This window comes from Dromiciops gliroides, chromosome 4 (genome assembly GCF_019393635.1).
Source record: "Dromiciops gliroides isolate mDroGli1 chromosome 4, mDroGli1.pri, whole genome shotgun sequence".
Taxonomy (NCBI): Eukaryota; Metazoa; Chordata; class Mammalia; order Microbiotheria; family Microbiotheriidae; genus Dromiciops; species Dromiciops gliroides.
Window position 1 is genome coordinate 65,403,516 of NC_057864.1, and position 27,493 is coordinate 65,431,008.

At 39.3% G+C, this 27,493-nt stretch overlaps 1 protein-coding gene across 1 annotated transcript in view; it reads right to left on the bottom strand.

The window, feature by feature from the left end:
• SLC9C2 (solute carrier family 9 member C2 (putative)) overlaps nucleotides 1-27,194 on the bottom strand; it is a 99,900-nt gene extending 72,706 nt beyond the window's left edge. Inside the window, 5 exon segments of the mRNA XM_044003123.1 lie at nucleotides 1,766-1,894; nucleotides 11,159-11,259; nucleotides 14,329-14,514; nucleotides 20,153-20,277; nucleotides 26,911-27,194. Coding sequence (XP_043859058.1) covers nucleotides 1,766-1,894; nucleotides 11,159-11,259; nucleotides 14,329-14,514; nucleotides 20,153-20,277; nucleotides 26,911-27,194 — 825 coding nt within the window.
• Between the last annotated feature and the right edge of the window lie 299 nt (nucleotides 27,195-27,493).

A 27,493-nucleotide genomic window follows, 5' to 3' on the forward strand; every position in this document is an offset into this window, starting at 1 on the left:
CATATTAAGTTCTATATTGCTATTTAATTCGTCACAAGTCTATGTTTTATCTCATCAACTAAATTCTAAGTTCATTGGCAGAAATCACGTTTACTATTTCTTTATATCTCTCACAGCACTGTATACCTATTTAACAAATATTAAATATTAATTGATTAATCTAGACAGTAGATGAAAATTATCTCACCTGCAGGGTTTCATACTTTCATGATTCCATCTAAAACAGTTTTTCCATAGTCCCTTTCAAAATGCTATAATTGAACCTTGTCTCTATACAGAACCTAGGCAGTCTGCATAAGTACAAGATATATTGCATTGAAATGAGACAAATTATTTCCTTGATTTTCTGTTGAAGTCAAATGAGGCTAACAAAAGATTAATGAAGCAAAATGCATACTCCATCTTCACAAAGATTCTTTACATCATTGCCTCCACATGGAAGAATTCTAAGCACCAAATACAATTCTCAAAGAGAAAAGTTTACTGAAAACTACATTAGGTCATAACTGGATATAGCAGATACCTAACAAAAATATTCATTAAATTGAAATCTCTTTCTCTAGAGGTCTGGGTTTGTTTGTTTTTACTGGATCTGTGATTCCATTAGTGTACAGAACTACTGGTGAAGATGTGCTCAACAGCATAATCTTTTTGTTTGTTCGTTTGGTTGGTTTTTGTTTGGTTGGGTTTTTTTGCAGGGCAATGAGGGTTAAGTGACTTGCTCAGGGTCACACAGCTAATAAGTGTCAAGTGTCTGAGACCGGATTTGAACTCAGGTCCTCTTGAATCCAGGACTGGTGCTTTATCTACTGTGCCACCTAGCTGCCCCCTCAACAGCATAATTTTAGGGAATTTCTGAGGCACTGAAAGGTTAAGTGATCTGTCCAGGGTCACACAGCCAATATTATGACAGAGGAGGAAACTGAGGTCAGATCATCTTGACTCCAAGGCTGGCTCTCTAACCATTCCTTCACACTCCTCCTCTATTCCAAAGATAACCAGCCTAATTAGAAAAACCTTAGTAGAGAGACGTCTTCCTCCAAAGGAGTTCAATAAAGCTATTCAGAAAGTAATTATCCAGCTGGTGGCTTTTTTGTTTTTGTTTTTCAGAGGCAATCAGGATTAAGTTACTTGCCCAGGGTCACACAGCTATTGGACATATTTGAACTCAGGTCCTCCTGACTCCAGGGCCAATGTTCTTATCTACTGTGTTACCTATCTGCCCCTAGTTGGTGGCTTATTAAATACAATCTCTTTCCTTTCTTTCCCCCCATCCACTACCTAGACTTTGGTTGTTTGATTACTCATTAGCACCTTCACAAAAGAGAGAGATGGATACAGGAAAAGGGATGAGGGCCAAATCAATCCATCTGTCTATGCATAAGAAGATATGGCCAGGGTGTGCCCATATCAAAGAGGGCACTGTGCTCTATGAGTAAAGCAGAATTACAGGAGTTCAAAAGAAATGTGAGATGTACAAATGTAGACATCACCACTCCAAATGTTCACATGGACTATTTGTGCCCAAACTGTGGTCAGCCTTCTAAGTTGATATTGGTCTGATCTGCTGCAGTCAGGCACACTGTACCTTGACTCCAACTTAGTGATGTCATGTTGGTCTTCTTCGAGAACAAAGGACAACAACCAACCAAGTAGTTATGTACAGAAAGGAGACCATTTATCTTGGAGTTCCCTGTATCATCTATGTCCTCCATTAATACATATAATCAAGAGGTGAGTAGTTTATTTTTAAAATAGTTCTTACCTGCCAAAACATGTTCTTGAGTATATAAAAATCCATTTCTAAAGCAGCCATAAAAGTCATTAGTGGTATGAAAGCATTTATAAATACATAATTATTTGTTTTTAGAAGAGGGTAGACAAGTTGTTGCACCTGATGAAACAAAAGTGGGGGGGGAAGTTCATATGCTGCCACTTGGACATGTTAGAATACAATTTAACATACTTTAACCAAGGCAGATTTCAGAGTGCCATCTAATTAGAAGATACCCAAAGCAGAGGGTGATTTCAAGGTAGTAGGGACTCCCCTAATTTCACAGATCCCAGCTAGGTTATGGCTTAGTGGATTAGACCTAGGGGTTGCCTGTAGAACACCAATCTTTTTTTTTTTTTTTTAAGTGAGGCAATTGGGGTTAAGTGACTTGCCCAGGGTCACACAGCTAGTAAGTGTTAAGTGTCTGAGGCCAGATTTGAACTTAGGTCCTCCTGACTCCAGGGCCGGTGCTCTATCCACTATGCCACCTAGCTGCCCCTGGAACACCAATCTTAAGAGACTTGCCAAGATTCATACGAGTAGCAAGCTCCAGAGAGAGATTAGGGGTCAGGTTTTCCTGACTCTAACTAAGCCCATCAATCTATCCAGTGTCCCAATTTGTCTCTAATTAGTTTATGGCATCACAAAGCAAAAACCACAATAACCAGCTAGCATTTATATAGCCATAGAAACCAAATGCTTTACAAATATTATCTCATTTTATTCTCCCAACAACCCTGGATAGTAGGTCCTATGATGATGTGGATTTTACAGATGAGAAAGCTGAAACAGAGGTCAAATGGCTTGTCCAAGGTCACACAGCTAGTAAGTGTCTGAGGCCTGATTTGAACCCATGAAAATTTTGAAAAATGAAAATACCTCTTAGGTAGACTCACATTGTGTGTGGAGTAAGAATTTTGGTCAATTGCAAAACTAAATGGAGGCTTGGGCAATTAACTTGAATTCAATTAAGTGAATTCAGATCCACCTATCTGCCCAATTTATGTGGGCCATAGTGGCTAGTTTTAGTTATCCAAACCTGTTGTGAGGGATGGTCTTCATCTTAGTCTGGTCACTAGAAGGTTCTTCTGGTTCTAGTCTTGTCATTAGGTAGTTCTACACTGCTTTTAGCAACAAGAACTATAATTAAAACCTCTTTCTGAAACTTTACCAACACATTTATTGAATAGTTACCAACTATTGTCAACAGGCAATCACAACTTCATGAAACTTATGTGAAAGCTAGGTTTATTAAAGAGAAATGAATATGAATGTGGAACCCAAAGCAAGAGCAAAGAGTTCAGTCCACATAGAAATTTGCATATTTATGAAATTACAACAAAAAGAGGAGGAAAAAACAGAAATCTCCACCTAAAGTGGCATTGTATGGGAGGGGGAAAGGAGCAGTAAAGGTTGGAAAAGACAAAACCCTTCCCAAAGGGAAGGATCAAGGTGATGGCAAAAGCTGCATTCTTTTCCCTTGGGAACTGCTACACCATAAAGATATGATGGTCAGCTTATCTACAAGGGTCCCAGATGCACAAGAAGTTTCTCATCCTAGCATAGACTGACTGGTACCTGTCTTAACTCCCAAAGACACACAGGGACAGGGAGTCCAACTCGGGATGCAAATAACAAATTATATCAGCTTGGAGGGGGGGGGGGTCTTCATCTATGACACATTCAGGGCTTCTTGCCTACTCTGGGTACAGTGTTTCTGGAAAATATGGCAACTCAAAAAGACAAGTTCAGGTGACCCCTTAACACTATCCATCAAACTTTCCTATGCCTAAGTGTTCTCATCCAAAAATGGGGATGATAATATTTGTATTATCTGTCTCAAAGTTTTTGAGAAGAAAGTACTTTGTAAACTATATGGCACGGGGGGGGGGTGTTAATCTTGGGTAAAAGGATAGATTTCAAGAGGTATAATGTAAAAAAAACAAACAAGAGGTATAATGTTATTTTACACATAATATTATATATTGCAGCACCAGGTAATTGAGTTATTAGTAGTTGTAATAACTATTATTACATAACACACTCAATAACATTATCTTTATATGACAGATAATAAATGAACTTTAGACAACAGTTGAAAAAATTGTTTCTCTTTTTTCAAATTAAAATTTTAAGTTCAAACAAAGCAATCAAAACCCAAGGGATCCCCAGAAGCAGCCTTTCAGAGTTTGCACAGAAATATCCTTCCTTTTTAAAATAACTGACTCATTTTAGAGTATTTGCTTTCAAATTCTAGTTGATGTAATAAAGCAAATCATTTTTAAAATACTTCAGTCATATAATTATCTCTTGATTACTTTGTTTTGCATCTGAAGAACTGTAGCCACCCTACCTGGTCTGAACAAAGAAGCAAGAACAAGACAACTCGTGTATTCTCATAGGCTTTGGCTTAAAGATGCAGGTGTCAGACAGATGTCTTGGGACAGAATGTAACCCCCTCCCCCACAGGCTGGGTAGGGAAGTTCATCTATAGTGTTGTGATTTCTTCCATTTGATAATATGAAAATATAAGAAGAACACTAGATTCTCCTTTCTCCTTTCTCCTCTTCACTCAAAGAACATGATGATGTGATGACGATGATGGTGGTGGTAATGGTGATGTTCACTTACAGTGATATAGCACTCATAATCACAAGGGTTCTGCATATTATTTCATCTTCATCTACCCTTATAGTGTATGAAACCTCCTTTTCACATGAACATTTATTTGGCAATTTCCATTTAGTATAGGTCTATGTCACATAAAACAATACTGCTGAAAATCTGGGCACAGAGAAAAATCAAATACCATACCGATGGCATTTAGCACAGTGCCAGGGACATACTAGGAGCTTAATAAATGTTTATTGGCTGACTCAATCAAATCATTGATTATTTATTGAGCACAATCATTAGATTATAAACTCCTTGAGGACAGGGATTGTCTTTTGCCTTTTTTTGTATTCCCAGAAGAACTTTTGAGGGGGCATGGACAGTACAGTATGGTTAGGCATGAATGGACTTTATGGTAGGAACATCAGTCCCAGTGAGATGACAGATACATTGGATTCCTGGAATATTCTTTCAGGGATGCTATGTGACTGTGAATCATAATACCACAATTTCCAATGTATAATGGAGATAAATAGGCTGCCACATATTTCGCACACACACACACACACACACACACACGCACACAATATTGTACAAAAGTGGCAGCATTAAAGATATTAAAGAGATGTATGATCAGAAAGGGAAGTGGCTCAGTCACGGTGGGAAGCAAGAAATAACAGATACACAGCCTACCCAAATAAAGTCAGATAAATCTTTAATAACTTTTCTTAGGGGAAGTACATCACTACCTGGGAGCACATGTAAGATTCCTCTGTTTTAAACTGTGGTCCAGAAATCCAAATCCCATTCTTAGACACCTGTTCATTTTTTTTAAACATTTATCAAAAACTTTATTCAACAGTAACACAGAAAGGACATTCAGAAAGCAACAATGCCCTCCCCTTCCCTCACCCCCACAAAGGAGAAATAAAAGAACATCAATGAAGCTTTTAAAATAACATATATAGGGGGCAGCTAAGTAGCACAGTGAATAGAGCACCAGCCCTGGACTCAGGAGGACATGAGTTCAAATCCAACCTCAGACACTTGACACTTACTAGCTGTGTGACCCTGGGCAAGTCACTTAACCCCAAATGTCTCACAAAACAACAACAAAAAAGAACACACATAGAAAACAGAAGGTACTTCACAGTGAAAAACAGACAAGTGAAATAACCTGAAATATTTTCCCACAGTCATTCTATGTGTAAGCTTTCTCCCCAGTATGGATTATTTTATGTATATCAAGTTTTCCCTCCAGTCCTTCCCTACATTCATCATTTATATGTTTTATTGCTTAATATGATTCTCTCATGTTGAATGAGCTGCTTGAAGTCCTTTTTACTTTAATCACCTCTCAACGGCTGCCTCCCAGTATGAGTCCTTTGATGTTACTTAATATATGAGCTGTACCTGAAGTCTTTTCCACAATCATTACATTCAAATTATTTCTCTTCAAGAAGAATTAGCTTATATGCTTGAAGGAGCACAATCATGGTGAAGGCTTTCTCCCACTCATTACATTCATAAGATTTCCTGATGGCTTTCATGACATTCAAAGAGTTTCTCAGCTTTATGAATATATTGCATGAAATTATGTATTTTAGAGAACTCCTTCTACCTGAAGACTCTTCTACTTTATCCCTACATATATAGTATTTACAATATTAATTTTCCAATGTCACCTAAGGGATGACCTCGGCCTGAAAACTTTCCCACATTTCACAGTTATTACATTTATGAGGTTTCTCTCCAGTATGAGCTGTTTTATGTTTGGGTAGGTATAACTTACTGCTGAAAAATTTCCCACATTCATTACACTTATTGAGGGGACGTTTCTCCAGTGTGAATGTTTTGTTATACAACAAGGCATGTGAAAATGCTAAAGGCTTTGCCACATTTATACTCAGAGTATATTCCTTGAGCACATACTCTGGCAATGAATAGTAAGTAAAGGGTTTCTTATAATTATTATACTAACAAAGTTTATTTCTCAAGGTGATTATATTATATTTAATTAGTTCTGGAAATTGAAGTTTTTTCCAAGCATATATTTATAGAAACAATTGTTTATAGGAACTCCCTGTTGTAGAAGGAATACTGACCTCAAAAGTTTCTTCTAAAAGTATTACATTCATGAATACTTAATACATTAATAATTGTTCTGTGAATGACTGAATTTTCTGTTCAGTCTTGCCTTGCTGCTCTTCTGTCTCTTTGACTTAAGAGTACAACCCCAAGCTTCTTCCACTTCAGAGTTCTAGGGAACATCCTTTTGTGATTCTCTCCTTAGATGATGTTCCCATAGAGATACCCAGCTTTGGGGTTGAATCCTTGGTTTCACAACTGCTCTGAAAAATAGAATCTGGGTATGATTCTCAGGACTTTTCCTGCTAAAAGACCTGATACTTCTCTTGTCTTGAAATGAGAGATCAGAGCTGGTTTAGAATTTGAAAGGCCCACAGACACAAAATTCTCATAGTTCTCCAGCATCCCATCGTTAAGCACGTCCTTCTGAGGAGGTTCCAACAGCACCTGTTGCTCCCAGAGAAAGTCCGTGGTCGTGTCTTAGAAGGTCAGATATTTCTTGGATCCAGCTGTCAGGAACCCAAAAGTCCTTCTTCTCCTCTTCCTCCTTCTCAATTCTCCTTACATGGGTAAGTTCAGTCTTGAGTTTCCAGAACTGCTGTTGCTGGCCATGCCTGACTTGGGCCCATCCGGTGGTTTAGATTCAGCATTGGAATGAAATAAGACATTTGCAGACCATCCACCTGACTTCCTCTAGAAAGCAGACCCTCAGATATCCAGGTTCAGACACCACTGGGGTCCCTTCACGGGACCAAGGAGTTAGAGCTGGGAGGGGGCCTAAGATCATCTAGTCCAAATCAGATAAAAAATCTGAGGACCAGAAAGATTGAGTGGCTTGCCTGGGGTCACACAGCTGGGAAACAACAGCTAGGCATAATTTAAACTCAGGTCCTTGGTTTCTACATCTGTGCCTTTTCTGCCCCAGGTGACAACTCCTAAGCCCCCTGGATCCTCAGATGCCTCTGAAGATGACCAATGGGGTGAGCACCCTTACCCATACTCATCCACACCTATATTCATTCACACTCAACCACACTCACTTAGACCCTCCCACACTTACACAAAGGCCCAATTTGGCAAGAATAGCAGCCCGTCCCTGGCTGGCCCAGAAGTTCAACAATAAGAGGGAGCAGGCACCCATCCTTTATTATAATGATATTAAAGTAAACATGAAACAATCCCAAGTCACAATTCTTTTTGTCAATAGGCAACTCTAGAGCTCTATAATGGATACAGTCTGCAGGGAAAGGGACCGATGGTGCTGTATGCTAATGATATATCAGGATTAGGTTGATGATCTATAAGAAAAAGGAATGGCTGGGTTCTGGTCCAACCTCAGCCAGTAATATTTTGTATGACCATGGGCAAGAGATAACCTTTCAAGTCCTTAGTTTTCTTATCTGTAAAATAAGGGGGTTGGATATATTAACTACTAAACTCCCTTTTAACTCTGAAATTCTTTCATTCTAGGCAGGATCTGTGCTTTTATGGCATAATGTATTCTGTCAATCATGATATTTATTGGGGAAGATGGCATTGGTGGCTGCTGAGTCAGTGTGTGACACTGGTGAAGACAGAGGGGAAGGGGCTTCAACTGCCCACAAAAAGGAGATCATTCAAGATTGGTAAGCAGATGCCAAGAACCACTGGGGATAAGAAGGCATGAGTGATGTTGAAGATGAGGATTTCATAGTGGTTTCCCATTCAAATTGGAGGAAACGAATTTTATGCATGAGTGGACCCATCTAAAGAGGACTTTGGTTAACTGTTTCTACCACCCATGGCTCAGGACTGTTTTCTTGATAAACCATATTGTGGTCTACAAAGTGGCTAGGGGTCCCAGAATCCCCCAAGACCTGAACCTAGAGTATGTAATTGTTACCACAAGTGAAGGTAGAATCTAGAACCTGGGGTATATAAAGCTGGTTTAGTTGCTAGTCATAGAGGCTGGAGGATTCAAGGAAGGCTTTGTTACTGTGGGATCCTGGTGTTATCCCCTTTCTTATTCCTTGGCAAAGAAGTACATAAACAGATCTCAATACCAACAGATGCTCTCAGATACGTGGCAGAAGCACCTCAGCAGAAGGAACAGGCAGTCATGACAGGACCCATCCCCCCCCATACACACACCTATATGGATTCTCCAGTATCTACAGATGGAATTCTGACTTGCTATTTGTACTCCAGGTATGGGGGGGGGGGTCACCTTCTCGATTGAGACCAAAGATAAAGCTCAATTCTTATCCATGGTTGAGGATAGATAGTTTGGTAGCAGTATCTATCTAGGCTAGCTCATCTTTAATCGGGATGTCCTCTCTAAAAATTGGTCAACAGATATAGCTTTGTTTCAGTGAAGTTCTTGGCTAGTATTCCAGATGGCACTTAGATGGTGAATAAGCAATCCTCAAAACTGACAAAGTGATCAGAAGTAGCTATTAGTAGTTTCATCTTAAAGGAGATTTTCAAAGTCCCATCTGATCTCTGAGATCAAGGTCTCAAAGTCACCTAATAGCAGCTTCCTCCATTATAGATGTCATACATGGCAAGTGGCTAATGTACCCTGGGAGCCATGACAGCATAAGCCCTAAATGACCTAGGTGATAAGAAGTCCTGAGGCTGACACTCCATTATTAATAGCAGGTGACACAAGAGAATTGGCAACTCCTCAACACGTCTCATAAACTGGTCGTGGGTTAGAGCAGGTGGTGGGCCACTTCCTAAGCTAATGGTTTTCCCCACATAGCCCTTTGGAGTTGTATACTCAAGTCATAGCTGGCCACATAGGTCCGTAAGGATATACGTCCTTATTCCTGGAGCTTGGTTAGCTTGGATGGGAATGTCACAGTGAATGGCTACAAAATTTTCCATTTTAGTCTGGACACTCAGCTTCTTCATCAATAAAATGAGGACATTTGGACTATTTGACCTCAAAGGTCTCTTCCAATTCTGAAACCCTATGATAATAGCCAGCATTTAGATACCACTTTAAGATTTGCAAAGCATTTTACTTATGTTGTCTGATTTGGTTTTCACCACAATCCTGTGAGATGGGTAAAATTATCCCTGTTTTGCAGATGAGTGACACAGCTAGCAAGTGTCCAGAACAGGATTTGAATTCAGGTCTTCCTGACTCCAAATCCAACACTCCATCTGCTATCCTAGCTAGCCGTCTTTATTGATCCTATGCACTAAACTTTTGACCAAAGAGACAAGATTGTTGCTAGCTAGAAGTTCTACTTATAGAGGCACCTGGGAGATAAAAGACTGGGCAGGTCTTGAAGAAGCTTGGGGGAAATATTTTCCGTGCATATAGGAAACAGGAAGGGCAGTCAACCAAAAGAGTTTTTTGAGGGGATGTCTAAAAGCAACAGGCCAAAGGAAAAAGGGTTTTGTCAAGGAAGTAGAAGCCAGAATAAGGCTTAATATTGTCACACCACCAGAAGGATCAAATAATTGAGGGAATAGACTAGTCAGGGCCTAGAAGCACCTGCTTTGTGCTAGGTATGTGGTGTATCCCAAGGTTACAAACGCAAGATTATATGCTTTGCAGTGGATAGAGCACTGGCCCTGGATTCAAAAGGACCTGAGTTCAAATACGGCCTCAGACACTTAACAATTACTAGCTGTGTGTGGCCCTGGGCAAATCACTTAACCCCAATTGCCTCACACACACAAAAAAAATTGATGTTAAAATTTATAGGGGCAGCTAGGTGGTGCAGTGGATAGAGCACCAGCCCTGGATTCAGGAGGACCTGAGTTCAAATCCGGCCTGAGGCACTTAACACTTACTAGCTGTGTGACTCTGGGCAAGTTACTTAACCCAGCCCAAAAAAGGGGGAAAAAAAGATTATATGCTTTGGGAAACGACAATACATACACCACCAGAAAAAAATGATAATAATAACACAAAGTAATTTGGGAAAGGGGAAGACACTTAAAGGTAGGAATATAAGGAAAGGCTTCATGTAGAAAGTAAACTGAGCTGAGCCTTGAAAGAAACTAGGCAGTCCAAGAAGCAGAGAGGAATAGGGAAGACATTCCCAACATGGAAACCAAATGCAAAGGTCCCAGACAAAGGAGGACCAGTGTTATGTATGGTGAACAGCAAGGGCAGTTTGACTGGAACATACAGAGTGTAGACAGGAGTGAGGTCTAATAAGTCTGGAAAGTCCTTGTTAAAGATTTTTAGAGGATTTTACTTGTGACACTAAGGGCAATTGGCAGCCACTAGAGAGTAAGTACAGGAATGACATGGTTCAACAGACTTCAGGGAAGTCATCTGGGAAGCTGTGTGAAGGACAGAACACATTTGAAGTTTTGAACTATGTCTGCACATATTTGTAGACAAAGGAAAATAAGCCTGTGTAGGAAAAGAGAAAGGAGAGATAGATAGTGAAGAAGCCAGGAACCCCAAAATAGAACCAAATTGCCTAGATTCTAGACTGTAAGCCTTCCTTTATTATATATCTCTCCTTTATTTTGTAAAATGTTTTCTCACTTTTGAAAATATTTTAAATACTGGATGAAATTTTCCAAGTGAATTTTCACATAAACACAGTTTCATACACTCAGGACAAAAGAGAGGCTGTTTTTGTTTCTTTTTTTAAAATCCCATTTTAGCTTATTTTATTTATCCCATCGAATTTATTTTTATTCCATTCTCTAACTTATTTTCTATGATACCTGATTAAATTCACGGCCCATGAGTCCTAGGCAAAGTCCCAAAAGAGAAAGAATTGTCAGGATAGCTGGTTCATAATTCTTTAATATAATTCTCAACATTCCTAAAGAAAACACACAAAACATATACATTACAAAGAAGCAGCCCAATTCAAAACAGTTAACCAAAATTGTATTGTCTCTCACCAGTCCTCTCATTTGAAGCTTTCCTTATTTTGAGTGAATAAGTAATGTATATTACTGGTCCGTATCTTAGAAGGGCAAGACTGTCTTCTCAAGACCAACACAAATAAGCCACCTCACACTCAATGATGTCTGAATATTATGTACATGCATCTGATGGCAAAAGAGTAAATGGAAAGTCGTATTTTTTTACATTTTCTATCTTCTTTGCTGTGATTCTGTCTCACTCCAAACATCCATTTCTTCTGTGTATTTTTTTAGACTCTGTTGATGCTCTTTTCTTTACCCACTATTGTTATTCAATAGTTTTTTAGTTATGTCCAACTCTTCGTGATCCCATTAGGGGTTTTCTTGGCAAAGAGTGGTTTGCCATGTCCTGCTTCAGTTCACTTTACAGATAAGGAAACTGAGGCAAACGGAATTAAGTGACTTGTGCAGGGTCACACAGCTAATAAGTATTTGAGGTCAAATTTGAACTCAGGTCTTCTTCTTGACTCCAGGTCTGGTGCTGTATCCATTGCACCATTGCACACTGTTAGAATTGGTTTGGCACCCCCTACTGGAGAGATACTGTAGGGAAGCTCCACCATGAGGAGAAAGCATGTGATTTAGAGACCATGTGACTTTAGCATCCAGAAGTTACATCTATGGAACCACCTGTGGGACTTGTCAATCAGAGCTACCAGCCAATTAGCTTGGAACTCTGTGTGTGTGTGTGTGTGTGTGTGTGTGTGTGTGTGTGTGTGTGTGTGTGTGTGTGTGTGTGTACGGCCCTGTTTCCTGTTGGAGAGGAGGTTTCTGGGAGGAGGAAGGAGCGAGGGAGCTCTCTTTCACCCGGGACCTCAGTTTGAGTGGAGATGAGACGCCGGCTCCCTGAGATAGATAGATGAAGGAATCTTGGCCTTTTTCTCTCTGATCACTAGATCATAATGCACCTTAATAAATGCTTAAAAGTCTAAACTCTTGCTAAAGCTTATAATTTATGGCAACCACTCATTAGATTTTTTGACAGTCTAGCTAGAATTTTAGCCCCTTACAGATAGCAACTTTACAACACCTCTCTGCTTCTATCTTCAGTTAATGCCTATTTAAACCCACATCATGGTTATATACACTTTATGGTTCTACTTAAATAAAACAAAATCTCAATTGAAAGAGCTTCTAAAAAACAAGAAGAAGAAAAAAAAGGTGGCCTGGGAAACTGTTTTATCCTTATAAAGTAAAGGTAGACTTTGGATGTTTACATGTATTGTCTTGGTTAAAAAGCTCTGACTAACCTACATTTATAGAATTCATTCTCAGAAACAATACAAATGACATCATTTTATTAATTTCTGCCTCAGTTCACCACCTTAGGTATATACAAAACCCCTATTACAATAATGCCATGGAGAGGCAGTATGACTTAGTAGAAAGTACTGAATGAAGCATAGGATGACTGGAGTTCAAATCTTAGCTGTGCCACCTATGGTCTGTGATCCTGAGAAAATCATTTTGTTTCTCAACACCTCAGTTTCCCCACCTGTAAAATGATGCAGTTGGACAAGATAACTTCTGTCTTTCCTTCTGATTCTAAAGCCCCCATGGGCACCATCACAATGGTGCTATCTACTTTTGCTTCTGTCCAACTACCCATGGGGAATTAAGACAAATCAAAAAAGACTTATTAGTTACCAACAACATATGAAGTTCAAGCCAAAGGATTTTTGTATGTTGCTTTATCCCCACAGGGGTATAGATGTAGAAGGCCTAGAGTGTGGCTGGGTTTGGAGGAGAGGGGCAATAAACGGGGGACAAGGACAACTCTGCAAAACAAGTAAGTTCTGTGCCTAATTTAGATGAAATACTCATATAGTTCTACCTCTAAGGTCAGCCTAGTCCACAGTCCTGATTTAAAACATTTATCATCTAATCTGTTTGAAAAGAGGAGGGCATCCAATTTAGTGAGGTGAGAGGTAGCATGTCTGTTGTTTGTACTTCATTCCCAAAGAGGACCATGATATTAGGGAGGTGATATCATGACTTGCAGTGAATTGGATTTAAGGGAAGGGAGGGGGGGTGCTATGCAAAGTCACCAGCTTCACTCTCTCCTCCAGAGCCACCTGGGTCCAGTGGCAAGTTATACATCAAGATGACTGGAGATGGCCCCAGATGTTTAAGGCAATCAGGGTTAAGTGGCTAGTAAGTGTCAAGTGTCTGAGGCCGGATTTGAACTCACATACTCACATACTCACATACTCCTGACTCCAGGGCCGGTGCTCTATCCACTGCACCACCCAGCTGCCACCTACCTGTGCTTCATTCTGGCTGTGTAACACTAGACAAAACCCTAATCCTCTCAGTGTCCAATGGCAACTCTCCTTAAAGCTTTAAGTCAAAGAAGAGTTGATTATCTGCATTGGGAAAAATGAGTTTGTGCATTGGAAGCTACTTACACCAATGAAATCACAGGCCCAGTCTGTACTGAGCCAGACTGTGTTAGCCATTGAATCTTTTAATTCTTAATTATCTCTAAGGAAAGACATTCAATATCAGCTTTGGTAACACACTGCAATGCCACCCCCTCATCCCTTCTCCCCCCTAAAAAAACCCTTGCCACCTGAAAGTTTCTTAGAAATAAATTTATTTTTATCATATCCCAGGAATTTTCCTGTTCTTTTGGGTTGAACTGAGGTCTCACACACTCTAAAACAAAGGTGGGGCAGCTAGGTGGCACAGGCCCTGGAGTCAGGAGTACCTGAGTTCAGGTCCAGCCTCAGACACTTAACACTTACTAGCTGTGTGACCCTGGGCAAGTCATTTAACCCCAATTGCCTCACTAAAAAAAAAACAAAAAAATAAACAAAAAAATAAAACAAAGGTGACTAACTGCCTTCAAGCCTTGGAGATACAGTGTGACCCTTAGTTTGCATGTGGTTTAATTGCTTTGTGTGAAGGGGAAAGAGTCAGGGACTTGAAGAAGGAGGAGATTAAGGAACCAAGTAACCTACCTGACACAAAAATGATGGAAAATAGCAGCAGCATAAAATGTGGCTCCTTTGAAGTTAGTATAGCTGGCCTCCCACAAAGTAAATCGGGATGTGGGATATTTTTCATCCGGGAGTCATTCATTTTTCCCTCTGCTTTTCCAATCCCAATTCAAAATCTGATGTCATCAGTCACTGTAACTTTATTCCCTGCATATAGCACACAGAAAAAGGGAAAAGATAATTTCCAGGCCCTGAGTAAAGTTTTCCCTCCTATACTCACACCACATGAATGCTTCTCTTCTTATAAATCACACATGTATGGGGATGAATATCCTTCCATCTTCCACCTCATTTCCACCTTCAAGAGATCGTTAAAAACACCCAAATTAGAGTTTGAATGAAGAGGGGCTTCCTTTGGCATCTTGAAGTCCTCTCTCCCATTTATCGATGTACAAACTCCTCAAGAGTGAAATCTTCCCTGTCCCTCCCACATTCCCATCCTCCTCTTCCCTTCCCCATCCCCTCCTTAACCCCTATTGGGGAAGAGCAGAGAAGGCAGAAGGGGTTGTGAATAGGGTTGAAAGGATGAGAGAATTAAGGGTAAGAAAATGAACCATCCTACTTTATTTCTCCTGACATCGAGTTATGAACTAAAAAGATCTATAACATCCTAAAGCATTCTCAAAAACTTTTTAAAAGCATTGTCTTGAGTTGCTCGGGCTCCTGGGACTCCATTTTCTAATTGTTTAGTCATAGGCCACAGTGTGGGGAAAAGCCAAGAGACAAAATAGACCAGGTCTAATTAACAGTCATGGCATTATGGCTTTCAGTCATGTCAGCCCTCCTTCAAGCAACACCTCAGTTTCAACCATCCTCACTCACCAAAATTTCCTCCTGGCCCTACCAGCCCTCACCACCCTTTTCTGACTGATCTACCAAGATCACCAATATTTTCTTCCAATTCCAAGATAACCCAGGCTTGAAAGAAAGTGAAACCCAGTCAACAGCATGAGAAGAGAAGAGAAGCTTCCCAAGGTCAGTTAACCACAGCCTGGTGGCCAACTGACCAGTGTGGTGCTGGCCATCCCCATGCCTCTCATTGGTTGCTCATCTAACCAGTCTCCACTCTCATTGGCTACGTGTGCTGTCCATAACACCAATCCAAAAGAACTTTGGAAGCCAAGCTCCAGAGGAGCCCACATTTTGTATTCACTTCTCTGCCTGGATCTTTACACATTCCATCAACTTGACTGGTCTTCCTGACCTGAACCAACAAACCGGGTCACGGCATCATAAATGTGAAAAAGGAAGGGACTGTGGAAATCATCTAGTCTGACTCTGCCATTTTATAGTAAAGGGGTGAATTGATTTGCTCATGGTCACACAGCCGATATAAGTTGCCTTGTCAGGATTAAAAGCTGGATCCCCAGTCTGTAAATCCAGTCCCTTTCCACTGTACAATGAGTACAAGTAAAGGGAATTATAGGCCTCGGTAAATCCAACTACTCTCCTCCTTCTTCAGTCATTTTCCCCAACCATCTTTCCATTCTACACTGGAAACAGGCTCATTTTTAACCCAAGCTGCCACCACTCTGGCCATCTTCTTTATCCACTTTATCTGCCTCCCATTGCAATATATGTATACATGTATGCATGCATGTATGTATATATAATGTGTTCTGGCACACACATTCATATACATATCATTATCGGGTAAAACTTTTGTCTTATGTGTATATATGCATTTGTGTGTGCATAAATGGGCATGCACATACATACAGGTATCTATTATATTGTATCTACATGTATGTACACATTATGTATACCCAACTCAGATACATCTGTGTACACATCTTGGATACATGCATCTATGCATGTTAATATGCATATTGAGACATATGTATATATGTTTGTTGTATATATATATACATCTACACACACATATGTATATATATATGTTCAGGACCTAAGTATAGATGATTTTAGCTGCATTAGGATTCGCATAAAGTAAAATAATAAATAATAAAATTACTACTTAAATTACAATGGAATTTTATGCCAGGCCACTCTCTTTTATCTACTGTGAGACTCCAGCCTCATTAAAATGTACAAATTTTTTATTTGTGTTACACAATTACATTGAAATGTATCAACCCAGAAAAGTTAGAGGGGGAAATAATTGGAAAGATAATATCTGATATAAAAGTCAATTTCTTGGAATTAATTTTGTTATTCTTATCAAAATGAGGAGTATCCTTCCAAAATTTGAACAATGAATGAAAAATACACACACAGAGAGGGAAACAGAGTTAGAGATAGAGAGACAGTGAGAGGAAGATGGGAGTCTTGACCCTTGTCAAGAACTTGGTATGTGAAAGAATATATCACACAAAGGAGGAAGGGAAAGAAAGAGGATGGGTGTATACTGAGAGTTATAAAATACATTTGCAGCTCTTGCTGAAGAGTGAGCTGCATGCTCTAAGGAGATAATAACTATCTGTCCTCCAAAGCATGATATAATAGAGCCACAGAGGCTATGCGGTGAGAGATCATCATTCATTAAGAGTGAGAGGAAATGGGGGCAGCTGGGTGGCACAGTGGATAAAGCGCCGGCCCTGGATTCAGGAATACCTGAGTTCAGATCCGGCCTCAGACACTTGACACTTACTAGCTGTGTGACCTTGGGCAAGTCACTTAACCCCCACTGCCTTGAAAAAAAAAAAAAGAGTGAGAGGAAAAAGAGAATACCTCTGATAAATTGGTGATTATATGTTCAATGGTACCAGAAAAGCTCTGTTCATCTGTTAACCTGATGACAATAATAAAAATGTCTTCTTGAGGCATGTATCCAAGACATTAAAGAGAACCTCACAAGACTTATAAAATGGATAAACACCACCCAGTTCTGGTAATTCACTTGGACACAAATTATACTGCCAGAAAGAATCAACAAAGGATTCCATAGATTCCAAAGTCTTAGACAAGAAACCAAAGACCTGGAGGTGTTTTCCTTCCTGTGCCCACTTGATATAGAAAATCACATAGCCTCTGATCTTGTCTATCTCAAACAGACCCTGGCCTGGCTGTGTTCCAAGATGCAGCTGCACAATCTCTGCTTTCTGACCTTGTCTGTCTCAGACAGGCTCTGGCCTGGAGGTACCCCAGGTACAATGCCAAGCTTCCTTTAACCCTCTCTTAACCCTCCCTTAACGGTATCCCAGCTACACTGCCAAGCCTCCCCTAACCACTAGGTGCCACTATGTATCCTTGATTCAGTGAATAACTGACCTCATCTTCGTTTGATAAACTTGCCACTATACCACACCTATTCTTTTTGTATATAACCAGGTGGGCTACAAGACTCATTGCTCAATGTTGGAGGGATGAAATCCTCCCCTTGAGTCAGCGTGTAATAAACTCTCTCCACCTCAAGTACCTGGCTGAGTATTTTCTGTGTCAATTGTGCCATAACAACTTAAAGCAGGGAATGTGAAAAAGAATAACTGATATGGGAAATGAAGAACTAGATAAGATTTGTGCACCATGGCTTAAAACAGAAGTGATAAACAGCCTCCTAACCAAAAATAGAGGAGAAGGCACCTGAGAGTTCCATCCTCTCATTTTACAGATGAGAAAACTGAAATCCAGAGAAGGAAATTAGCTTGCCCAAAGTTACACAGATTCCAAAGATAAGAGAAGGAACTTGAACATGTGTCTCTTGATTCCAGATCCAATGCTCAATCTGCCATATAACACCACCTCTGTGTTTTTTACAATTAAAATTCCATAACCAAATGAAGGATTTTCTATTTATTTCTGTTAAAGTTTATCTTTTAAGTTTTAGTCAACCATTCCAACCAGTCAAGATCTTTTCAAATTCTAATTCTGTCATTTAATGTATTAGCTAACTGTCCTAGCTTCAAATCATTGTAAAATTTTTTGGGCTTACTATTGACATGGGGCTTAGGACATACTGAAGAATTAAGAGACTATTAAAGTTTAGCTTGTTCAACTAGATAGCAGGACAGACACACCTAAGAAATCAGGGGAGATAAGATTCTATAGCAGGAAAGTCAATTAGGAATGGTTCCTACCTGGGCCAGTTCCAGGGGACAGAGATAACTCCAGAAGTCAGTATCACCATCCCTCATTCAAGCTTTTCCCACCCCACCCCCAAAGGAAACTTTCCAGTGTCAGGTGGTCACCCCATCTATCCTCTATAAAAGCTTTGGCCTCTTTTCTGTTCTCAGAGGAGAATGTTTCTAAGCCATCTCCTTCCCTTGAGGGTCTTCTACTTCCCTCTCAGTCACTTTCTTTAGTGCCCAAATAAAAGACCATTTTATTTTAATTGGACTGTGTGTGAGAGTTGTGATTCTTTACAGAGGAATACCTGAGGACCCCCACCACCTATTTCCCCATGACACTATCTATGCATTCACTGAAGTGACTGACAAAAAAAATATTGACAGAATAGGGTCAAGGACCCATCCCTAGAGCACAAAAAGAACTCCATCCAGGTAGATAAAGTGAATCACTATTCTTTGGATCCAGTTAGTCAACCAACCTAGACATATCGTCATATGGTCAACATTTCTTGACCTTTTCCACAAGAATAACTTTGTCAAATCACTTGCTAAAATCCAAATAAATTGTCCATGACATTCCTCTAATCTATTATCATATTAACCTTATCAAAAAAAGAAAATTAATTATGACTTATTAATAAGAATATGCTGACTCATAGTGATCACCTCCTCCTTAAGTTCTCAAAATATGTGTATTAATTTATTCTAAAATTATAACAGAAATTACCACCAAAATCACAAGCCTAAGTTTGAAGCATCCCATCCATCTTCTTCCCATTTTTGAAAATCAGGACATTTCACCAAACTCAAATCTTGCGGCACTTTTCCCATTAGTCATGTTTTCTCTTTTGTTTTGTTTTGTTTTGTTTTTGTGGGGCAATGAGGGTTAAATGACTTTCCCAGGGTCACACAGCTAGTATGTGTCAAATATCTGAGGTCGGATTTGAACTCAGGTCCTCCTGAATTGAGGGCCAGTGTTTTATCCACTGTGCCACCTAGCTGCCCCCCCACCAACATTCATTAATTTTTTATTTTTTGCAGGGCAATTGGGGTTAAGTGACTTGCCCAGGGTCACGCAGCTAATAAGTGTTAAGTATCTGAGGTCGGATTTGAACTCAGGTCCTCCCAAATCCAGGGATGGTGCTTTATCCAGTGCCACCTAACTGCCCCCAACATTCATTTTTATAAGATTTTGAGTTCCAAATTTTTTCCCTCTTTTCCTTCCCTCCCACCTTCCTAAGACAAAAAGCAATCTGAGATAGGTTATACATGTACAATCATGTTATCAAAATTTCCACATTAGTCATGTTGTGAAAGAAGAATCAGAACAAAAAGGGAAAACCACAAGAAAGAAAAACAAAAAAAAGTGAAAATAATATGCTACTCTCTTCATTCAGACTCCATCAGTTTGTCACAGGTGGGCTGGTTCTTGGTTATCCTCAGTTAAAGAATTAAATTCACACACATTCCAATTAGAAATATAATAAAGTTTTGTTTTGTTTTTTGTATTTGGTTCAAGGGGATGTCGCTGGGAGGAGAAGTTTGAGACTTCCAAGCCAGAAGAAGGACTATACTTTTATAGAGGGTAGATGAGGGATACTTGAAACTGAAACTGGAAAATTACAACTTGGGGGGGGGGGGGGCTGGGGATACTTGAAAGAGTTGTTTACATTCCTGAGCTCCTGGGTCATTGCCACCACCTAGGTCTAATCACACAATATGCATATCTGGTCTCTAGTTATGATTTGTATTGTATCTACTTTCCTTGTACCCTTGAGGCACATCTGCCCCATCAGCAAGTTGCCTAACTGTTTCGTTCTTCTCAGAAAGGTACCTTCTGACTGATCCAAGGCCCACTACAAGTTCTTTCTCTGGATCCTCAGACCTTTTGAAGAAAAAAACTGTTGCCTACTCATGACAGCCCCCAACTTGTCAACTTGATTTTTTTTTTCTTTAACACAAATGTAAGATTTTATATTTATACCTATTCAATTTCATCATATAAATCCAGGATCCTAGCCTTTTTGATCCTGCCTCTTATTCAGTGTGTTCTCTATCTTCCCAGCTTTGTTTTAATATAAATCTGATAAGCTTGTCATATGTTTTTATTCACAAGGACAATGTGTGACATTATTAATGCTTTACTGAACTTTTCCTGTTCTACCAGTATAGTAACTCAATTTTTTTTAAAAAAGGAAATTAGAGGGGCAGCTAGGTGGCGCAGTGGATAGAGCACCAGCCCTGGAGTCAGGAGGACCTGAGTTCAAATCCAACCTCAGACACTTAACACTTACTAGCTGTGTAACCCAGGGCAAGTCACTAAACCCCAAATGCCTCACTTTAAAAAAAAAAAAAAGGGAAATTAGAAATAAGGTTATTTATGCATTATTTGTTTTTTTAATTGATGTCTTTTATCCCACTTTTATTTATCTCCTCACTGAACTCTTCATCATCATAACAACAAAAAAATTCTACTTCTGTAATTCCCAAATCTGCTGAGATAAGAAGAGTGTATTTCAACTGTCCTCAGTCAATAAACTTTTATCAAACACCTACTATATGTCAGGGACTGTGCTAAGTTCTGGGAATACAAAGAAAGATAAAAGATAGCTCCTGCCCTCAAGGAGGCCACAGTCTAATAGGGAAGACAACATATAAACAACTATTTACAAATAAGCTGTAGGCAGAATAAATTTGTCTGTCCTCCCACCTCAACGCGGTAATTAATCTCAGTTTGGGTTGATTTTTAGTGTTGTTTTCATTTACAATTTTGTAGATTACTACAAGTACCCCTGGTTCTGCTTACTTCACTCTGCTTCAGTTCATATAGATCTTCCTAGGTTTCTTGAAAGACCCAATATTTGTTTTATATTGTACAATAATATTCTATCATATTCGTGAACAAAATTTGCCTCATTTCCCACCAATAAGGACTACATTGTTTTCAGTTTTTTAATACCACAAAAACTGCTGTGTTGAGTATTTTAGTAAATATGGGATTTCTCTTTTCTAGTCTTTACTCTCTCGGTGTATATGGCATTACCTGTTTTGGTTTTGGGGGCTCACAGCTTCCTTCTCTAACCATAGCTTTGATAATATATCTTAAAATTTTGTTGAGTCAAAATAAAGCTTACTGACCTATAGTTTGTATCCCACATTTTCTACCCTTAAAAAATATCTGGATAATGTTTTACCTTCTTTAGTTGTGAGATTTTCCACTGTGCCACCTAGCTGCCCCATTAGTGTTCTTTTTATTCACATTATTGTATTGATTGGGTATATTGTTCTTTTGGTTGTCCTTACTTTGCTATGCATCAGTTCATGTCTTCTAAGATTTTTACAAATTCCTAATTTGTTTCTTCTTATGGTACAATAATATTCCATTATAATCATATATCATAATTGTCCAGTCATTCCTCAATTATGGACGCCCATTTTGGGGAGGGCACCCATTTTGTTACTATTTTTTACTATCACAAAGTCTGATATGAATATTTGGGTATATGAGGGCTTTTCTTTCTGTCTTTGGATTCTTCTTCCTCCCCAAGAGGTAGGTCTCCGACCTTCCTCTAGGTCATTTTCCCTAGTGCCAAATAAAAGACTATTTTAATTCTAATTGGACTACATGTAAGAGTGTAATTCTTTATTAAGGAATACCTAAGAACCACTGCCTCTCACCTGTGACACTATTTTGTATCCTCTTTCTTTTTTTTAAATTTTCTTATTGGGGATAGCTAGGTGGCACAGTGGATAAAGCACCGGCCCTGGATTCAAGAGGACCTGAGTTCAAATTCGGCCTCAGACACTTGACACTTACTAGCCATGCGACCCTGGACAAGTCACTTAATCCTCATTGCCCCACCCAAAAAAAAAATTCTTATTGGTCTTTTGAACCGTTCTGGAGTTGGTATTTGCTCTATAATTTCTAGGGATCCCACAGAACTTGTTTTCTTAATTTCTTTTTTATTTGGGATTATTTTTCAGTTTTGTTTTGTTTCAAAGATCCTTCTTTGTTCTTTTAAAATTAAACTCATTTTTTTTATTCTGAACTTTAAAAATACCTCCAAAGTATAAGCATTCCCTTTTATAAAATAGAACATAGGGGCGGCTAGGTGGCACAGTGGATAAAGCACCGGCCCTGGATTCAGGAGTACCTGAGTTCAAATCTGGCCTCAGACACTTAACACTTACTAGCTGTGTGACCCTGGGCAAGTCACTTAACCCCAATTGCCTCACTAAAAAAAAAAAAATAGAACATAAAGAGGATTTTACAAAAAACTGTGGGCCTCTATTCCATATAACCTGCTTTAAAAAAAAAAAAAGTATATAATACAGTAAATCTTCCCTTTCCCAGGAGTAACATTCCTAGAAAATGGCAAAAAAGTAAAAAAAAAAAAAAAACACAGGGCAGCTAGGTGGCACAGTGGCTAGAGCACCGGCCCTGGATTCAGGAGGACCTGAGTTCAAATCCAGCCTCAGACACTTGACACTTACTAGCTGTGTGACCCTGGGCAAGTCACTTAACCCCAATTGCCTCACTTTAACAACAACAACAAAAAAACAGAAGTAAAAAACACAAATGTTGATACATTAAACCTATAAGAAATAGAAAGTTAGATTCCCTCAACCACCAAAAACTGTGATCTTTCAGAGCTGACAGCCCCTGCAGACATTCTGGCATGAAGGTGATCTAATACCTTTGTTATCTCACTAAGCTGCATTATTGACTTCCCAGGCTTGGGCGTAGATCCTAAAGGAATTGCACCATGCTTTGGGGACATAATTGAAACACATAACTTGAGTCTTAAATGTAAATGATGAAAATATGCAACAATTGAATGGGAACCCTTTACAATGGTAAATGAGAGCAGTGAAGAGCCTAGTAGGATAGCAGCCCCTCCACAAACTTGGGCATCTTGTGCTTCTTATTTTTTCCTCTACTGCACATAGCCATGAATATGCATGGTCGCCAATGTGAAAATAAAAATGAGATCACTAATAAAATCATGCAAATGCTTGAAGTCCCAAAAGTTAAACCCACGAATGTTGAGGATTGGCTGGATATTTGACACATTACTTTCAAAGCTGTCCCACTTATCTGTGCCTCCATCTGAACTTCCTTCTACTCCCTTCTGCGCATGTGTTTGTGTGTGTGTGTGTTTCAATGGCCCTTTTTCTTTTCTTTTTGAGCATCATTATTGCTAGTTACCCTCCTCCCCCAAATCCTCCCTATTATAGAAGTTTTTAAAATTCTGTGACAGAGTTTATCACAATTAAGCTGCACAGTATCCATGTCTGAAAATGTCTCTATTCCATTAATAATCTATTTCTTCCCCTGTAGGATTATAATCACTTTTTTGCCCATGTTCTTTGAAGGGTAAATTATTCTCCATTGTAAACTTTTGTCTTTTGGAATACTGCATTCCAAGATCTCTCATTTTTTACAAAAGCTGCAAGGTCTTATGTGATTCTGATTGTGGTTTCTTGGTACTTGACTCTTTCTGGGTACTTGCAGAATATTTTCTTTGGCCTGGAAACTCTAAATTTGGGTTATAGTATTCCTGGGACTTTTCTTTTTGGAGTTTCTTTTTATGAGGTGTTTGGTGAATTCTTTCTATTTTTACTTTGTCCTCTGGTTCTAATAGACCTGGACAGTTTTCATATGATTTCTTCAAATAAAGATCCCCAAACTTTTAATACATGTATACATATACATATATATGCATACATTTTCTTTTCAGGGAGTTCAATCATTCTTAAAATTTCTTCTTGACTTGTCTTTAAGGTCATTTTTGGCACACACATTCATGGAGCCATTGAATTATGTTTGTTCTCCTGTAATTTTCAGAAAGTCTGTTACTCCACAAAAACTGCAAGCAGAGACTCAGAGGTAAAATTGCTTTTTCACAAGAACTACATGAGTATCTAAAAAAAGGAAGCAAGAGATAAATAAATAAAAGCCTGGAAGAAAGAATCAGAAGGAGCTTAGAATAGAAAGTGGTAAACTTTACTCAAGTAACAGACTTAGTTCTTGAATGTGGACTTCATGCCAGAGCCAACTTCTACACTTAAGGTGTTTTGGGGTGGGATGGTTGGGTTTTCTTCATCTCAACCTAGATCACCTTGGTTTCTATGTAATAGCACTGATAGGTTTTGCCCCTTCTGGATATTTAGTGTTTAGATTGGACTATGGGGGCTTTCTATGGTCTCTCAGGAAAGAGTATTAAGGACCTTGGGGCCCCTGGTGTCCTGGTCTGAGTCCTTAGGGAACCCAGATTGGTCACTGCTGTGTCCAGTTGTATCGAAGGTCTGTGTTGTGGGTTTCCAACCACCTTGGAGCTTTCTTGTTAGAGCCTTTCACTACTAGATACAAGAGCTTAGTGCTACAGATTTCTTTGGCCAACCTCTGACCATGCTGGGAGACCTCTGTCTAAGCTGCTGATACTGGCTTTTTTATTTTTTAAGGGTTTTTCAAATGCTGTTCTTTATTTAGTTGCATTACAAATTTATTTTCTTTTCAATTCATAGAACAAAACAAGCAGGTTGTGTTGGTACAGAGGTGAAGGAAGGGACATTAGTTTGTGTGGAAATGTTTCCCATCTTCTAATACAAGCTTAATCAGTACATACCAGCCATATTTCTGATTGATTTGAAGTGATGGGGTTGTGCTGAGAACCAGCTTACACTATCATCTTCCTAGGCCTATGTCCTTCTCTTGCTCAGTAATCATCACATCCAGCTGTTCTTTCCATATTCAGAAGGTAGTCCATCCAAGCCTAATGACTTAAACTCACCAAGAGTAGCAAAATGCTTTGTCATTATCTCTTTACACATATTGGGTTTCAGCTCCCTATTAGTCATTTTTGTTCTGTTCATTACAGTACAAAGACTGTTCTTGGCAGAGACAATAGAAGAAAATAAAAATTTATTAGTTTTGTCCTCTCATAGTAAAACATTAACATTGTTCCATCAATCCCAAGTAGCTATCCTATCCATTCTGGGATTCGTCTATTTTCCCTGATTTTTGTTTTTGTTTTTGTTTTTTTGTTTGTTTGCTTGTTTTTTTTGTGGGGCAATGGGGGTTAAGTGACTTGCCCAGGGTCACATAGCTAGTAAGTGTCAAGTGTCTGGGGCTGGATTTGAACTCAGGTACTCCTGAATCCAGGGCCGGTGCTTTATCCACTGCGCCACCTAGCCGCCCTATTTTCCCTGATTTTTAACCAAAAGACAAAATAATAAGAAAAAGTACAAGTACAAGAACAAGAAGTAGAAGAAGAAGAACAAGAACAAAGAGTAGGAGTAATAGAAGAAGGAGAAGGAGAAGGAGAAGGAGGAGAAGGAGAAGGAGGAGAAGGAGAAGGAGAAGGAGAAGGAGAAGGAGAAGGAGAAGGAGAAGGAGAAGGAGAAGGAGAAGGAGAAGGAGAAGGAGAAGAAGAAGAAGAAGAAGAAGAAGAAGAAGAAGAAGAAGAAGAAGAAGAAGAAGAAGAAGAAGAAGAAGAAGAAGAAGAAGTCCTTAGCATTCTTTTTATTTGGTTCTCATGTAAACTTTATTACCCATACTTTGTATCTTTGTATAAGGAAAGTTGGAGTTTTATTGCTACTTCCTTTCGTGAATATTTGTCTCCTATGAACTAGTGGGCACACTTATAAGAGGAATCATGGTATAGCAGAGAAATAGTTGGCCTTGGAGTCAAGAAGCCCTGTGTTCAAATATTATCTCTGAGAATTACTAGTGTTGTGTCCATAAGCAAGTTTCCTACCAGATTACATAACAGCTACCTTCTTCATACTCCAGTCAATTCTTTTTGTGGATTTTTTGGGTCACTTTCAGTTTTATTGATTTTTTTTTGTTTTATATTACATATATTTATAGATTATTCACACTTTATGAGAGGTCACTTATAACAAAATAAAATAGTTGAGTAAAATTAATGATACAGTGACCTCATCTAAAAGTTCACACAACATTTCACTTCTGGAGCAACTCCCAACCTATTTCTAAAAAATTAACAAAAATGTATTTTCTTTTCCTCCCATTCCCTACCCCATTGAAAAGAAATTCATTGCAACAAATATGCATGGTCAAATTAAACAAATTTCCCTAATGGCTATACACAAAAATGTCTCATTCTGTACCCCAAACCCATCAGTTCTCTGTCATGGACAACACATTCTCATCACTGGCCCTCTGCCATCATTAATGGCCACTGTATTGACAATAGTTCTTCCAGCTTTCAACATTTTGTTTTTAAAGTGTTGTGGTTATTGCATGTTATTCTTCTGGATTTGCTCACTTTATACATTATCAGGTTTTAAAAGTCCTCAAAGTTTTTTGTTTGTTTGTTTTTATTTTTAGGACATTCACTTCTTGCATAAAGCTTTCCACCATCTGCTCTAAGGTGTCCATTTTCCTTGTTATCCTTTCTTCCCTAAGTTTTCCATTCTGTACCTGTTATTTCACTTCCTCCGGTGATTCTGCAATCCCTCTGACTAGGACATTTTTTCACCAAGGCTTTACCTGGACTTGTGGGGTTGATACCCTCTTAGGGTTTTACTCAGAACATCTCTCTGAACATTAAGGTGTTTAGTTTTCTTTGGTTTGTTAGGCATGGCGTGGCATAAGCCTGAGTCATATTGCACATACATGCTATGGTCAGGGCCTGTCTGGTCCTGAAGAGAGCGGATCAGACTAAGGTCCTTCTCTGGGGCTCCCTTTAGTCCCAGGGTTCTGGGACATCTCCCTGCTGTAGGCTCCTCCTGAGGCTCTTTCCCCTTGCTGCAGGGCTCAGGGGCTGCTTTCATGGAGGGCTCCTGCAACAGGTTTGTGGATCTGTTAGGGCTGGATTCTGCTATCCAGCCTTTCTCCTGAAGCGTGGCTCATGCCATTGCTGTGGAACGCCGGGAGGATGGCCTCTCTTTTAGGAGGCTGGGTTCAGCCTCAAGCTCTAGTTGGTTCAGGTCAGGAGTGTAGATTACCACAAACAAGTCCCACAAGACTACTGCCTTTGAGCTGGGCTCAGGAAGCCAACCACAGAGCTTGGGAAAAGCTTCCTTCAGGGAGTGCTGGAATTTCCTGGAAGCCTCCACCTGGGAGTTGGCCT